At 43.2% G+C, this 17,689-nt stretch overlaps 1 protein-coding gene across 2 annotated transcripts in view; it reads right to left on the bottom strand.

The window, feature by feature from the left end:
• Positions 1-17,689, bottom strand: part of WDFY2 (WD repeat and FYVE domain containing 2) — a 118,514-nt gene that overhangs the window by 58,831 nt on the left and 41,994 nt on the right. For both annotated transcript variants that reach the window (XM_024568618.4, XM_071220203.1), the window contains exon 3: positions 7,235-7,308. In XM_024568618.4, the coding sequence (XP_024424386.1) occupies positions 7,235-7,308 (74 nt within the window). The remainder of the gene's footprint in view (positions 1-7,234; positions 7,309-17,689) is intronic.

Below are 17,689 nucleotides of genomic sequence, written 5' to 3'. Positions count from 1 at the left end.
GCTAACTATAAACCACAATATAACTCATCCAAAACACCTCGTTATGTTAAATGCTCAAAAAAATTTTTAATATTCTTTTTTGCAATGGCTCGATGCTTCCAATCATTAGTGACCAACCTCCGGCAATTCCTTGCAACCGGACTATCCTAGTTGTATGAAATGATCAGTCTGGTATAATAAGAAAATCTATCCAAGGACCAGGTAAATCCTAGCTGCCACCACTATCTTGATATGTGACCTACCCAACCTATCACTTAATCACAGGGAGGGTGGCATTAGATTAAGATTAAGGCCCCTTGGAATTCTAGTATTTTCTTATCTCCCCCAAGGGGATTTTGAATCATCTCCTAACATTTTTGGAAACCTCTTCCTGAGGGCATCATATCACACATCCACAAAATTGATTCCTAATCAATAGTTAGAACACTGTTAGGGAAATACCATACATATATTACCAGATGTGCTAAGTTGAACAGTGTCCTCCCAAAATTCACATCCACCTAGAACCTCAGAATGTGACCTTATTTGGAACTAAGGTCTTCACAGATACAATTAGTTAAAATGAGATCACAACTGGATTAGGGTGAGCCCCTGATCCAGTGACCCCTTTCTTAATAAGAAAGTCATGTGAAGACACAGAGAAGAGGACAGGGAAGGGGAGATGGAGGCAGGGACTGGGGTAACGTACGTACAAGGCAAGGAATGCCACGAATTTCCAGCAACCACCAGAGTCTCTAGGAAAAGGCAAAGAGGGATTCTCTCCTAGGGCCTCTAGAAGCAGCATGGCCTTTTTGATACTTTGATTTCAGACTTATAGCCCCCAGATCTGTGAGAGAACAAATTCTGTTTTTTTTTAAGCTACCAGTTTGCAGTGCTTTGTCACGGTGGCCCTGGGGAAGTAACATACCAGGCACTGCCATGCTGTGGCTGGTAATGACTCATCTCGCCCTCAGGGCAATGCACAAAGACTGTCGCATGTGCTACAATACCTTTGGACCTTCTGAGTATAATTAAACAGAGTTCGAGATCCTGGTTTCAAGTGATAAAAACAGCCATGATGATTCTTAGATTTTCTTCCAGTGGATACTGAGTATTACATTTTTGTGAAAATTAATAAACAGAAACCACATTTAAAATGGAGCCAGAAGGTTAAAAGAGAGCTCTCATACCCAAGTCACTAAACACACACTACTGACCACAACAGGAAGACATACCTCACATTTCTGATGGGAAGTGATACTATTGTACCTGACTACCTTAGCAGGAGGAAGAAAGGATTCCTCTTTGCCTAGTAACAGCTCAGCCAATGGAACACTGCCATAATGCAGCCAATGGGAGACTGCCATAACGCAGCCAATGGGAGACTGCCATAATGTAGCCAATGGGAAACTGCCATAATGCAGCCAATGGAAGACTGTCATAACGCTGCCAATGGGACACTGCCATAATGCAGCCAATGGGAGATTGCTATAACGCAGCCAATGGGAGATTGCTATAATGCAGCCAATGGGAGACTGCCATAACACAGCCAATGGGAGACTGCCATAATGCAGCCAATGGGAAACTGCCATAATGCAGCCAATGGAAGACTGTCATAACGCTGCCAATGGGACACTGCCATAATGCAGCCAATGGGAGATTGCTATAACGCAGCCAATGGGAGATTGCTATAATGCAGCCAATGGGAGACTGCTATAACATACCCAAAGGAAAGTCACTATACCTCAAATTTTCAGTTTCCACTGTTTACAACAGCTCCTTCCACGCCCAATAAAGGGGTGTTCCTCTCCTTTGTTTCTCTGGACTTGTGCTTGGTTCACCATTACAATGCACGTTCTACTTTGTAATTCCTTGTTGTTCCCACAAAAACCCATTTTGCTGGAAAAAAATCTCATTATTTGTTAAAGGCCAACATTTAAAAAGAGTAATTTGTCCTTTAATTTGGAAAAGTAACATCCTCTCTTACAAAAACTACATTCCTCCACCGTGAAGCCACAGCTCTTCAGGAAAGGGGACACCTTTGGCTTCCCTGTTTGTCACAAGCAGCACTCTGCCTGAGCGACTACTGGGACCTGTGACACCGAGCCCCCATCCATGGCATCCTGCCAAGCCATGCGCCAGGCTGCGTTCCGTCCCGGGAAGCAACTTCCGGACACTGAGGAATACAGCTGCTGGAATGGCAGACAAAGCCATGCCATGGTAGAGTTAATCTGATTGTAAACACGAATCTCCACGTCATAACAAATGATACAGAAGCAACATTCCTTCAGTAGTCCCAAACGTTCCTCAGATTCTTTCTAGTCTTGCTTGAAAAAGAGGCAATGAAAGGCCTATTAACAGTGTATTTTAGGGTCCCACAAACTCCCAAGAACACATTACATTTCTACTTAAGCTTCTTAGTTCCTTGCCCAAAGTACCTCTGCGTATAAACTTCAGGAAGCAGAGTTGAACATCAAATTCTTAAATGACCGCCCAAACTTAGACATAGGATGCACTTCTATCGTGTCAACTGTTGAGAGCAATGCATCCTGCCAGCCAAGTGCCCAGCTTTGGTTTTAGCATCCTGATGGCATGAACTGACATTGAAACTTCTCTCCTTCACTCACCAGACCTGTTACAAAGCATCTACAGTGGACCGGGAATTCTGTTAGGGCACAATACTGAAGCAGACACGGCCTCTGCCTTCAGGCAGCTCACCATCTAGTGAAGGAGACAGGCCCACAAACCAATGAGGGAACACAGACAGGGTCCCCAGCTTTGCTGAGAGCGGCTCCCTGGCTAGGTACTCCAGAAGGCAGGTGTGCTCTGCAGGCCTTAGTGCTCTGGTCTGAGAACCGGGAATGACACCACCTCCACAGGAGGATTATGGGAAGGCTGGAAAGAGGTGATGTATGTAAAGCGGAGTGCCTGGCGCGTAGTAGCCGGAAGATAAACGTTTAGCTCTCTATTTTTTCATTCCCTTGGATAACCCACACGCACTAACAGTAATATGTACTATAAGAATATAATAACCACAGGAACTACCCAAACAACAACAAATCCATACGTGGTCAGTATCATTTATTTTTATACAATAACCACTATTCTGAATGTTAACCCTTATATAACCAATCTTTTCCTCTCGTCCCAAACTTCCTGTAACACGTACATGAAACCAATCTTCAGAGAGCAGAGATTTTATCATTTTGGGAACTTGTTCAAAATATTTTCAATGACTATGCATTTATCTTGGCAAGGTTTTAATAAGAATTTTGGCTCACTAATAGTTTTGATGAAGAAAACTATGTTTATAAAAATGATTATATATACACCTCCATGACTACCGTATAGCTATAATTCAGTAGGACTGGTAAAAATTAGTTTAATGGAAGTTCTTTAATTTCTGTGTTTTGACATTTCCTCACTTGTCTCTTATCCCTTCTGAGTACCTTAGAAAGTGTCTCCAAGTGACGATGGGGGAGGCTGTTCCCTGTTGGGAACTCAGTTCCTGTGCACAATGCTAACTACTCATCCTGCATCAGGCTTTTCAGAACTAAACCTCAACTGTCTATACTTTACACCCTATTAATCCTCCCCCCAAACTGTTGACTTCTTGTCAAACAACTCCTTCCAAACATTTCTTGCCTGTCTTACTGCCACGTTTTCTGCCTATGCCATTCATTTTGCCTGAAATACTTTACCTTCCTATCTCTCGCTAATCAAATCCTAGCCCATGTTCTAAATTCAGCTCACATCCGATCTCCACAGAGCTGACCCAGGGCAGGCCGCTCTCTCCGGCTCTCTCTGACCTCAGCCTTGCCAACGGCATGCTCGTCGGTGTGCTGCTAGTTTTGCTGTCACTTCTTTTTAGCTTGTGTTACTTATTTCATAACTTCATTTTCCCAACTAAAAGATAAGCACTCTAACACCGAAAGCCACATGTTAGAACTGAGCATAATCTTTTGCACACGGTTGATACTAAAATATTTGTTGGTTGGCTACAATGCATGAGACATTATGCCAGAAAATTTTAAAGTCCTACTTCAGCATAAATAGCAGTTAGCACAATTGGACTGCCTTCTTTCAACCTTAACACAGGAGGCATTTATGAAAACTCAAGATGAATTAAAGTACTGGCATCACTTCTTCCCCTATAGAGGATAATTTCATCGTGAAGAATATTTTCAACAGCAGTAGAATGATACAAATGAACTACCTCAGCATTTAAGCAGGCACTTACCACAACCAGCTATATTAAATAATAACAGTGTTTGTACTTTAGCCAGTGACTTACTGAACAAATTATCCATTGTGTCCCCAATTTGTACAAGAAACCACACTAAAAGCTGCTGGGAGAGGAGAGGAATAAAAGACTGACCAAGTCCTTAACATTCAACACTGTGTTTAATGAAGGAGAAAGACTTCAAAGCTTTTTACAAAACAAGTTAAATAAGCAAATACAATATAGCTACCATGCCAAGTATTGTGTGTGATTAATTTCAGGTAGTAGGGCTCAGAAAACACCGGTCAAAAAAGAAAAAAGAAAAAAGAAAGAGGGGTCATTTGAACGATGCCTTGAGAGATAATTGAGTCTTTGAGACTTTGTAAACTGTGATAGCGAGTCTAGAGCCATAAAATCAGAAAAAGCAAGTTACAGCCATGAAAATATGCCCTCGGCCCATTTTTGCTTCTGTCAGTGGGCAAGCTAACTTGCTACTTCATGGGAAAGATAAACGGCCATTCCTGTCCTACAGCTCAAAACTGTCTCCGTCTTTCCCTCCTACCTGAAAAATCTCCCCATTCTTTCCCAAAGCTAAAGTCTCCAACTTGTCCTGGACACTCTCGTTGCTCATCTCCTCTCATATCTTGTTCCAATGCTCAGCATCTCTCGCCTTCCTTTTGTGGCCAAATTTTTGAAAGAATGGTCTATTTTTGGTAATTCCACTTCCTAATTCATTACTCAGTTACATAAGGTTAACTGCCTCTTTTTTATTTAGTAAAATAATAAGGATTTGCTTTCTGATTTCCTCCTTTCTTTGTTTTAGAGTAAGTTAAGCAGTATTTCTTTTAAAAATTTATTTGCTATCTTCAGGGGACAGAGAATTTACAGTTCCTGAATAGATTTCTCATGTCCAGAGAGTAAACTATTCAACAGCTGAGACTCGGTAGAAATATGTCCAGTAAAGACACTGCTGTTGTTGTGATCAATGAGAATTCTGTGCCTTAAACATGCTGTTTTCTCCTCCTATCTCTCCCTAACTCAGAGCTCTTTACAAGTCTGAGAACAGGCAGCGCACACAGATGAGACTAGATAGCGCGTGCGATTCATCTTTTTTGGCAACATAAAAGAAGTACTTGAAAGGGAATTATTTTATACAAGCTGGGCCCTTCATCTTTTTCAGAGCCCTGGGGGCGGGGTTTGCTGTCGCGACCCTGCCCTGACACACTGGGAGAAGCCTCTCCTCTGGGCCTGCGACTCCTGTTTGGCTTTCTACCTGTTTCATTCAGCAAAGAAACAGTGGGTTACATACAACATGCCACCATCACCTTCTAGAACTTACTCTGCTCACCTTTCTGGCCTTCAAAGCCAAATTTATCAGCATCCATTAACCACCTACACTGATTTCAAAACTGCAAAGACTAACCCATGTGTTACGCACACGTAAGTCTTTTCACAGACAGTATTACACACACTAGTCCCTGAAATGCTGGGCAATATATGGGCCTCACTTCAGCTTTTCAGATTTCCTTTGTAATAAACTCTTCAGTTCATTAAGCAATCCAATTATCTCCCCTTATGTTTTAAAAATAGATGTATCCGCACACCCTACTTTTTAAAATGGCTCCCCTGAAAGTAGCCAAGATCTGTACCAGGGACTTCTATTCTCCTAAGGAACAGGGTTTACAGAGCTACCAAATGCACTGGGAATTATAGAAATTCCATAAATATATTCCAATGGGCTGATCTGTAGTGAACAAAATTCAAGTCGCCAAACAAATGTTTTGACTGAAGATCCAACGGAAAATTTCAGGTCCACCTCTTCAGGCTGCTTGTAGGGATCGGGGCAGGGCTACAAATGGAGACCTGCACTCCATACATCTAAATTTTCCCAAGTCATACATCAAGCTACACTGTTGAATAAAATATGGCCTCTTCCTCCAATCTTGACAAATACGCTTCCAACCACCTGGAGTTACAGATACAAATTTGGGATTCTTGGATCCCTTGCAGTTCCACACCATGGTGTGGCGACATGGGCGGGCCAGCCCACTCGCTTCTCCTCACAGTCCCCATGCCAATCAGCGCCCGCAGGGGCCTTGTGCACACGCGTGGACATCCTCCCCACCTCCAACCCTGGCCACCCTTCAGGCGAAGGCTACTGGTCCTACCCAGGACCCCGAGAAAGGGGGTAAACAGGGTGAGGGCTTAAGATGGACACACCCTCCTGGCCCTTCAGCCCCTGCATCCTGTGGTGAAGTGTGGCCGGAATGAAGTCCTGTAATTCACAGGTCCCAAAGCAGGGCCCGTAGCCCAGAACTCAAGACAATACATACTGGGTAATTTACCAAAGGGAAGAATTTGCCAGATCAGTTTGTTACTAGCTAATATACTAGTTGAAAACAAATATGTAAAAAGAAGATTAAGTAGAAAAATCTGAGATCCCAATTTCTAATAACTTCGGTTCCCTCAAGATCTATAATCGAAGGTCTACCATTAATCTGCATCTACTCTTCAGCCTAAATGTAGTGCTTTCTTTACAAATGCATGCAAATTTACAGAATTCTGCTCACATGCTACAGGGAGCTACGGGGACAACAAGGAGCAAACATAAGAGGGGAAGGAGAAGAACATCGAGTATTAAAGACGATCAGACATGCAGGCTGAAAGAATTATTTCCCTCGAGTGCTGCCCCTTGTGAGGGGAAGCATATGACACCATGATTAACCATCTGATCAAAGCCACCGGTATCACAGCTTGTCCCACCAAAACACGGGGTCGTGCGGTTCCCTGGGAGGCCTCCTAGTGGCCGTGTTCGCGGCACTGTGTGCCTTGTAAGTAAAGCTGAGCCTTGTCCATTGACGCCAAAGCTGCTGACTGCTCTCCCTGTACCTCACCATAATGCGCTGCACTGTAATTTCTAGTTTACTTAGCAAGAAAACCCATGAATAATTCTCATCACAATACATGTATATCGATACGTACTCCACAGGAAGGGAATTATTTCAACGGGAAATCTTATTTATGTGTACTTACTGAGATTGTACCATTGTCTAGACCTATGGACAGTCTTCTTGTTTCCGGGTTAAAAGACATGCATGAACATGGAGCTGAAAGAAATGAACATGTTGATGAAATTAACAAAACGGTGATTCTCATCGATTCAGGAGTGACTAGCTAAAAGTGTGTGGCTATTTTTTTGTTTTTTTGCCACTATTTCCTGAATAACAGTTCATTTAACTCCCACTCACCAAAAATAAAAACAGTAAATTTACAACCAACCCTAGTTTTTAGCCTCTAATCAATATAACAAGATAATCTCAAACTGGACACATTCCAAGGGGCCCGGTCTCAGCTGATCCCTCATCATCGTGTCTTAGTTTGCTCGACGAGATTAGTAATATTTTGTGCCGTGTAATCCTTCGGTCACCAACCTATCTGTCTCTTCCACTCAAACCCCAACTTTAATAGAAATCACCTATCTTTCCTGAAGTAGGAAAACAAAAGACAGATCTTATTACCCCCCCCCCCCCGTACACACACCCCCCACACACTAGTACCGAAATCTATTCTTTGATTTGCAATTGATTTTGGGTATGAAGACTAGCAGAAAAATCTTTTATTCTCAGCATTCAAGGGATAGGCTGGAAGCTGGTAATGGAAAAAGACCGAGGGCTGGTCTTCATCTGAAAGAGAACCAAGCTGACACAGGGCCAGGCTCTGCAGGGAGGAGGTCAGGTGAGCCAGTTCACCCTGCCCGGGGCCAGCACCTGCCGGTTCTACAAGACTGGCCTGAACCTCGGTAATTAAGCATGCATGGAAGCCCCACACGGCCGAGAAGGGCTTGCTCAGCAGTCAACTTCAAGGTGTCTGCTTTCTCTACCTCGGCTTGCTTCTAAGAATGGAGCCATTTTGACAATTTGTCCTATACTGAAATAGTTGTCCTAAAGAGTCCTACACAATTTTAAAAAATTCCTCACCCGTCGTCCCAGGAGCCCTGTAGATCGTGAACCATTCATCATAATCATAATGGCATCAGGTGTTTTTATTCCTACTTTTCACAGTTACAATTAGATGTCTTCCCCAAGGCCACACAGGAAGGAAAAGTTGGAGAAAGTTCAATGACATAACTCAAACTCAGTCCTATTCTCAAACATCCAACTTAGATTATCTTTAAACTATAAAAGAACTTCAAGTTCTCCTAACAGAGCCATTCCATAAACACGTCACTTAGTAACATTTTTTTTTCATTCTCCATAAAAGGGCCCTGAACAACAACAAAATTATCTTCTAAACTACATAATCGCTTTTTTCTAATTTTCAATCATGATCCGTTTAGAAAATAGAAACATACAAAAAATAACCCCCCGCCCCCTACCAACCTCACTAGTCCAGCAAAGTATCTTCTTTCAGTTTAGCCACAAAATTAAACTAGGTTCCCAAGAGAACACTGCTGGAAAAAAGTAATCAACTGATTTAATGCGCTGCCCTAAGAAAGTCTTACTTGCCCTTAACCTACAAACTATGTTGGCAAAATTTCTACACAGATGCTAAGATTCCAGATCTCATTATCCCATAACATGTGGGTAAAATTAAAATCCAATGATTTCATGGAAAATTATCCTGTTAGCTGAAATAAAACAAACAAAAAATACGATGTGACTACAACTACATAAACTCATACACACATACAAACATGCACAGAAAAACTAAATATAGTCGGAGTGACAGGATTACATTTATAACGTTGTCTTTATCTAGTATTTTGCTATTCCTATATAATTTTTAAATATCTAGTTATTTATTAAATGTAAGTATGAGCACATAAAACAAGACTTGATTGCCCAAAAGATTATGGACGAGTCAAGAATACCCTTATCACTCAGCTGCCTGACTCACCAGTATTCTCTGTGTAATTTCCTCCAAAGCTCATATCTGGTGCGGTAAGAGTCACAAAACCCACCGACCTGTGAATGTCATTGAAAAGACACTTTTATAATATTGCACTGGCTACCCTTAAAGCTGCTAGTATTGCTAGTATTTCTTTATTCATTGTTTCCCTCCATTTACTAAATTTCTTGTCATTCTGCCAAACTGAGAATGCTTACTGTGTTCCAGCGTGGGACTCAACGGTATGTACATAAGGTATCAGAGCTGTCATCAAGGCATTTATAGATCACAACATCAACTACATGCAAATGCTACAAGACTTAGAAGTACCTGATGTCACCTCCTCAGCTCAATCACTTTACATTGATAGTAAGAAATGCCACCTGAGTTTAAAGGGAAAAGACATTTCCTATAAAGGACCATAAACAAAAGAAATTTTAATAGAGATGCTGCTGTTCTAGACCTTATATGCTTGGACACAAGGTGGTTAGAGATGGAAAATGCCAGAGATAGAGGGCAATACCGCCCAGGTGTTGCTCCAAAGGCATAAACACCCTTTCAGAGTGGCATCTCGGTAAAGCACTGAGCAAATCTGTACGTGCGTGCGGCATGTGTGTGTGTGTGTGTGTGTGTGTGTTCAGTGAGAGAAAAAAGATTTTTGGTGCATGAGCCTTATGAGGCTCCTCAAACCGTTTCCCAACTGTGACACTCCCAAAGGAACTGGTCCTGGCTTGGTTGCCTGCAGCTTCTGCAGTGCCAAAGAGGCAGAGAGTGATTGAAAAAATATTTATGTCCCTACTTGTTGTTATAGTAAATGTCTTTCCTTTTAGCGGTTGGGGGCCATAGAGAGATCGATACAGAGATGCTTCCAACTTCAACTCACCAGAACTTTTCCAAAAGGAAAGCTCTTAACCACTAGTGCCACAGCCCTTACAAAGTGGGCTGCTATCCCTCCACAGGAGAGTGTGTGAAAGGGCCAGACTGCCCTGGAAGGGTACTGATAGCCACACGGCCAAGGGCATCCACTGGCAGGAAGCAAGGGCGGAAGCAAAACAAAATGTGCCTGAAGCATGATATTTGTAGCGAGGCTGCAAAAACGTGATGTTTCACCAATGAGATTTCAGCTTCCAGTGAAACTATCAACTAATAACCTATGATAAACTAAAATCTAAATAAACTATGAAACTAATCATCGTAAGTCAATAGAAACATAGCGGTCTAGAGCTGATGGCTGAAAGTTCATCAGCGACAAACAGGCTGAGAGACTGTTCTCTTTAAATACTTTAACTGCATTCCCCAGAGGCTGAGCAGTGTCTGAAAACCTCTGGGGACTGTGACTGAGTGGGACGAGGCTGCTGGAGTCCCAGGCAGTTAGTTCCTCTTAAAGGGCCCTCACACTTACTCAGACTTACTCCCTTTGAGCTCCAGAGCTGGGGCAGCAGCTTGAAAGGAATGAGGAAAATACGGGCAGGAAGTGACTGAATTGTCTGGAATCAGGGTGGGGTTAGGGGCGAGGTGGTGCAGACAACTCTCTGCCAGTCAGAAGTGCTGTCAGAGGCCATTGTTCCCTCCACAGAGCCAGCAGGCAGGCTCCATATCTGAGTCTTCACCAACCAGGCTCACAGTGTTTGCCACACCCTGGTGATTCCCTGAGGCCCCACCCCACCCAACTTTCAGGTCCACCCAAGCTGTTTCCAGTGGCTTTTCTGTAGAAATGGCTTATCTTGGTTCATGCTTTCAGACTTTCCTAAAATCTCTCAACAAACAGCATCTGGCTTCAGTAAGTCCCTCATCTCTCACTAAGTGGCGCCAGGCCCAGCACTAGCAGTAGGGTTCTTGGTTCACAGCTTGGCCTTGCCTGGGCACCTCTAAGCCCAGCACCAGCAGCAGCCATCTGCATATCACTTTGTAGCTTATGCCAGGTGGTGCCTGGCAGAACACAGGTGGTGGCTGACCTTAGCCTACACAGCCTGGAGCACACCCAGCTGATGGCTTCAGACCATGTCAAGCACTACCAGCCAACCACCTCCCCAAGTGACACACTCAAGGGGTGGACTTGGCGGGCACCACAGACCTGATGAAGTAAGTTCTGCTTTGTGTGGGTGGACCCCTCCCTGCACAGCTGATCCTCCACAGTGGTTGGAAGTCAGTGGTCAGTGGTTGCAACCAGTCCTTGCAGCTGATTGGCCTGGGTGTAAATCCCTTCCACTGATGTGCCAGTAGCAATCAAGGCTCAACTACAAAAGGAGAGTGTACACAGCCCACATAGAAGGTGCACCTCAAGTGCCCAGCTTGGGTGATAGGAGGGCTGTGCCACTGGGCCCTACAGGACACCTACTACATTAGGCCACTCTACCAAGCCTGGGAGACATAGCAGCTCCACCTAATACTTAGAAACAAACACAGAGAGTCTGCCAAAATGAGGAGACAAAGAAACATAGCCAAATGAAAGAACAAAACTCCAGAAAAAGAACTAAACACAATGGAGACAAGCAATCCATTAGGCGCAGAGTTCAAAACACTGGTTATAAGGGTGCTCAGTGAACTTAAAGGGAGAGCAGATGACCTTATGAGAACTTCAACAGTATAAAAAAGACCAGTCAGAAATGGAAGCTACACTAAGTGAAATAAAGAATAATTTACAGGGAATCAACAGTATTGAAAGATGAAGCTGAGAATCAAATCAGCAATTTGGAAAAAAAGGGAGCAAAATACACCCAATCAGAACAGCAAAAAAGAAAAAAAATCCAAAATAATGAGAATAGTAGAAGGAGCCTCCAGGAGAACTTCAAGCTTACCAACAGTCCCGTCATGGGGGAGCCACATGGAGAAGAGAGAGCGCGAAATTGAAAACCTACTGAAAAAATCATGGCAGAAAACTTCCCTGACTTGGTGAAGGAAACAGACATACAAGTCCAGAAAGCACAGAGAATTCCAAACAAGATGAACCCAAAGAGGCCCACTTCAAGACACATCATAATTAAAATGCAAAATGTTAAAAAGCAAAGAGAAATCTTAAAAGCAGCAAGAGAAAAGCAGTTAGTTCCCTATAGAGGGGGTGTGGGGGGGGCGGGGCTCCCATAAGACTGCCAGCTGATTTCTCAACAGAAACTTTGCAGGCCAGAAGGGATTAGTAAGAAATACTCAAAGTGATGAAAAGCAAGGACCTATAACCTAGATCACTGTATTCAACAAAGCTATCATTCAGAATTCAAGGACATAAAAAGAGTTTCCCGGGCCAGAAAAAGCTAAAAGGAGTTCATCACTACCTGACCATTATTTTATGAAATGAAATGTTAAAGGGTCTTCTTTAAGAAGAAGGGAAAAAAAGATGAAAAATGTAAGCAATCCAATGGTCATAAGTACATCTCAATCAACAGTTAAATCTAAAAAACACAACAGAGAAACATGCAGAACAGAAACAGATTAATAGACACAGAGACCATTTTGACAGTTGCCAGATGGGAGGGGCGTCGAGGGGAGGTGCGAAAATGGTGAAGAGATTAAGAAGTACCAATTGGTTGCTACGGAACAGTCTTACAGTGTGGGGAATACAGTCAACAATACTCTGAAACTACGTATTGCGTCAGATGGGTGTGAGATTTATGGGGGTGATTAGACATTAGGTTATGCATCTAATCACTGGTTGTACACCTGAAACTAATATAATAATGTAAGTCAACTGTAGTTGAAAATAAAAAGCTGCTAAAAAAATTTAAAAAATAATAAATGTAGGAAAAAACTGATCCCAATGGCTTGATAAAATAGTACAAGAACTCATTTTCCATGCCGTCTGATTCAGAGTTCTCGGCTCCCTTCTCTGCCTCAGACTGATGGCGGTCAGAAGTATATTTGGTAAGATTTTAGGAAGAAAGTGAAAGGTAAACATAAGAAGGAAAAGACTTTTGTGTAGGTCTGTGCACAGTGGGAAGTGACAGTCTCTTAATTTAGACCTTGACTGTCTGCCAAAATCTTACCTTTAAAATTAAACACTTTCATAATGCCGAGAGGTTTTTAAAAGATGATACCTTTGTAGTTTCAGGCAGGTATTCAGCTTAAAGGTTGGGAAAGAATAAAATCAAGAGAAACTCCAGCCTGGGCAATTATATTAATGACCATATAATTTGAAGGGGCAAAAGCTCAGGAGACGTGAGCCCTAGGCAAAGGGAACTCAATAGACTAACATCAAACTCGGCAGAGTCCATAATTAAATGGATTAGAGAGAAACTGGCCACTCGTATTTGTAATACTTCTATCCCATAGTTGGTCTTTAAAAAATATTGCTCTTGCTTTAAAAAAGAAAAAAAAAACATAGGTGAGAGGAGGCATTCTCAAAATGCTTCTACTTGGGGGAAAGTTTCCTCATTTCTATTCCTTATACCTATAAATCTTTTATTTTATGGCTTATTTTCTGTCCTTTGCCGATTGGTTGAACTTTGCTCAAACCAACACAGGTTTCACTGGAGGGCAGACCACGCATTTCAATCACACTGACTGCTTTACAGCGCTAAAGGCATACTTGGGCAGGAAGCATCGATCTTCCTGGGATGTTCTGGGGGGAGCTTTAAATGAACGATGGCTCTTCCATGAATAAAGCTTTAGTTGTTAAATGTATCCTGGTGAAGTTAAATGTCAAGATCCCAAGTTAAAGGGGTCTTGAATCCAGAGCCTTCAAGGAGCTCCCCACCACCACAAAGCAAAGATTTAATTTACTGATATTATTTCATTCAGCCCTGTTTGTCACAAGATAATATTTATTATGTTTACACTATTCAAGCCATGTGTTATTTTAAGACCACTTATATTTAGGACTTCAGCTGTCTAGAGTTTGAACCCATTTTTCATTTAAATCTAATAAATCATGCACTCAAATAAAATTAACCATTTATTTGCTTTGAGTTTGAGTGACATCAGCAAAATCACAGTGAATCAGCAGTCGTCACGTTTTCTCCCTGACAAGTTTTCAGCTACAGTAAATTGATCTAACTACAGCAAATTTTAAATTACTCTATCAGATGAAAATCAAATAAGAGTAAGCTAAATAAATGGTATAATTACTCAGATTAATTAGTATCTATATTTTCCTTCATTTCTATTAAAAATCAAGTTTTTCAGGCACCTTAGTAAACACAAAATTAAAAGATCAGATAACATTATTTTCAAAAATGCAAATACTGTAAACAATACATTGTTTCTATACATAGGTCCATAAAATCAACCTAAACCAAAAGAAGCCAAGAAAGAAGGGTCACTGGTTTGATTCCCAGTCAGGGCAAATGCCTAGGTTGTGGGCCAGATCCCCAGTCGGGGGCACATGAAAGGCAACCACACACTGATGTTTCTCTCCCTCTCTTTCTCCCTCTCTTCCCCTCTCTGAAAATAAATAAATAAAATCTTAAAAAAAAAAAAAAAGAAGCCGACAAAGGAACAATATACTTCACAGCCAGGATCCAAGAAGTTATTTTGAAATAAGATATAAATTAAACAATGGGATGGGCATTTCCCAATCATACACATACTCCCCTGTCTGCCAAAAAAACTCCCTCAATTGAATTAAATATATTGTCTAAAAGTGACCAAAACAAACGCTACCTTATAAAAACAGAACTGCCAAATCCATTATTTTAAATACCTTCCTATCACTTACCTACCCACATGAATTTCCTCCAAAACTCCAATAAACCCGGCAGAAGGTGTGGGACAACCCCGACCGAGCCCCCTTCACAGCCCTGATCACTGCAGGCTGGCTGTCCTCTGACCTCCCCAGTGGGGAAATTAACAGCTGCAGCTGACATACAGAGTAACTCACTTCCATCCCAGACACCAAGCACACGGACATATAAACCATTCCAATGTCCTATATCCTCAAACTGCAAATTTTCCGTTTCTCTCGGACAGCAATTTTTGACCTTTTTTCATCTTTTGGCACACATAGGCTAATTATTAAAAGTCTAAGGCACACCAAAAAATCTATTTTTTGTAGATCTGATAAAAATAACAGGCTATTGTGGTGGCTGTTGTCACTTTTTTATTTGACAATCGAAGGGAAAAGAGGTCAGCGCCCCGGCCTGCATCGTCGGTCATCGCACATTGTAGAGATTCCCGCGGCTCCAGGATCACAGTCCCAACAAGCGGGAAAAGGGAGCCCAGGCGGCCACAGCCTCACGAGCGGGCGAACCTTCCCCAGTCCCTCTGGGTTAAGACCGGCAATGGCAGTATACACCGCTAACACCAACAGCCTGAACAGACTCCGCAAGCATTTATTTGACATATCTCATAACCAAAATACTTTTGCAAATTTGAGAACAAGGAAAATGGACAGTTTATCTGTTAGGCTTCCAGACAGAGAAAACGTGAAGGACTTCCCCAAAGGTGACTCAGCAAATCAGTAGCGAAAATAAAAATCAAATACCAGTTGCCCACCCAGACAGGCTCTAACCTACAAGGTACCCTGAATACAGTGGCCACCCTCCCCTGCCCCATATCTGCAGGGACGCTTTCTGAGACCCCAGTGGACTCCTGAAACCGCAGAGACTAGCGAACCCATGTATCCTACGTTTTCCCCACACACGCATCTGCTCCCTTGAAGGGAGCACTGGACTGCTCGTCTTTGCGTCTGCGGACTGCCAGCACCGTGACCCCTGCCCTTTGGGTTCAGGATTAAGGAAAGTAAGGGTGATGTCCACACAAGCACTGTGGGCCTGCCACAGTCCGTCTGACCGCTGAGACCGGGCACAGCAGGGAGAAGCGGGGCAAAGGGGCCACTGACAACCCCAGTGGGACAGAGAGAGATTTCATCACGCTACTCAGGGTGGCGCGCGATTTGAAACCCATGAATTGTTTATTTCTGGAATTTTCCATTTGATATTTTCAGGCCACGCCTGACTGCGTGGACTGCAACTGTGGAAAGCGAAACCACAGATGAGGGAGCAGGACCGTACTCTAATCTTAGGCACCTCATATTTTGGGGTGAATGTCATGTAAACAGCAAGACTATGCTCAGACTTCATCTCTTTATTCATCTTAACTAAGATCACTTATTTAAGGCATGCCCTACCTCATTTCATTAAGGCTTAATAAAACGGATACAATAGAAGCAAATAATAGGAATAAAGAGCCACTGCTAAGGAAAATGTACATATATAAGAACAGAAAGACAATTAGAATAAAAGATCTGTTGGTCGATCCTTCAGAACGATGTACCAGGTCCTCAAAGCTGCTCCCCCACACCTTTTCCGCCTCGCGACGGGAGTAACTGGAAGAGAATACCAGGGCTCAGAAGCCTGGCTCACCGCTGCCCTGCTACAGGGGTCGGTTCCCGGAGGCAGTGAGCCATGTGGCCACCCCAGTCTGCTGGAGAACGCCGGCTGGGAAGTTCCCCCTTAGGGATAGCAAAGGGTTTCTCACCCTGGTGTCTGAAACACATTACTGCTTCGTGCTTCTCATCACAAGGGTACAGAGCATCGTGGGGGACAGAGCCTTCAAAAACAGCCCCAGTGTATACTTCGGCCTGAGAGTGAGGGAAGGCGTTTCTGCGAGGGCCGGCACGAAGTGGGGACAAGCAGAACACAGACGGGTGGTAGGAATGCAGAGCCTTCACGCTGCCCCCAGAAATAGCCCTTCAGCCAGGCTTTTGATAAAAACTGGGAAGCAAATACTTCATAATTATGTTTTTCGGGGAAGATGAGAGTTCCTAACTTTAAAAGTTAACTGAGCAAATGGTAAAGCGACCAGACTTGTGCAAACACACCACGAGGCTCCCCGGCGACTTCAGAGTGGGCAATTCCATCCCACCCGGCCATGGCAGAGAGCTGGAGATAACGACAAAAGCAGTCATTTTATGGTTCAGTGAGGTGTGCCTTTTATCCATCATCATCTGGAAAACCTTTCTTCGGTTTTGCTTTGGGGACAAATTCATAAACACTTAGGTGCCGAAGTACATTCCCCCTGCCTGCCCTGGCAGCAGAGGGCCCCACAGGGGCTTCCCGATGACCCCGCACGCCCTCCGCCCCAAGGCTTTGGCCCTCTCCAGCTCCCAGTCACTGCTTCGCTGGCAGGCAAGTTGTTTTCCCTGTTCTCCATGCCCAAGGGGAAAAATTGGCAATAAAGGCCCGGACTTGATACCCAATACTCTGATGGAATAAGAAAAATCTCAAACAACTGCCCCGCGGGCTCTCTGTCCCCTATTCCTTTTTTGAGCTGGTTGGTTAAGTAAATCTGGAATGTCTCAACCATCACAATAGAGATGCCTATGCTGTCCAAGCGTGTGTGTTTTTCCCTTTGTAGTGGGACGCAAATGCAGCGGCTGAAATGGCACCTACTAGGAGCCTGAAACAAGTAACCCCACTTCTGGACACAAGTGAGACCTCAACTCCGTACCATCTGGTTTTCAAGCCCAGGCAGGTCCCTGTTGGGAACCCTGCGATTGGTCTTGTCATAGGCAATAAGCAGGGAGTGCATGAGACACGTCAAGAGGATATTATTTTTTGAAAGAATATCTGATAAGGAAATGCTCTTACCCATCCACAGAAATCAGCTTATAGAAAACTTCAAAACAAGTCATCAGTCATCCCAACTTCTCTATAGACAGGAGGGGTTTAA

Source organism: Desmodus rotundus, chromosome 13 (genome assembly GCF_022682495.2).
Source record: "Desmodus rotundus isolate HL8 chromosome 13, HLdesRot8A.1, whole genome shotgun sequence".
NCBI lineage: Eukaryota > Metazoa > Chordata > Mammalia > Chiroptera > Phyllostomidae > Desmodus > Desmodus rotundus.
Note: the sequence above shows the minus strand (reverse complement) of the source record. Positions and strands in the feature narration are given on the sequence as shown.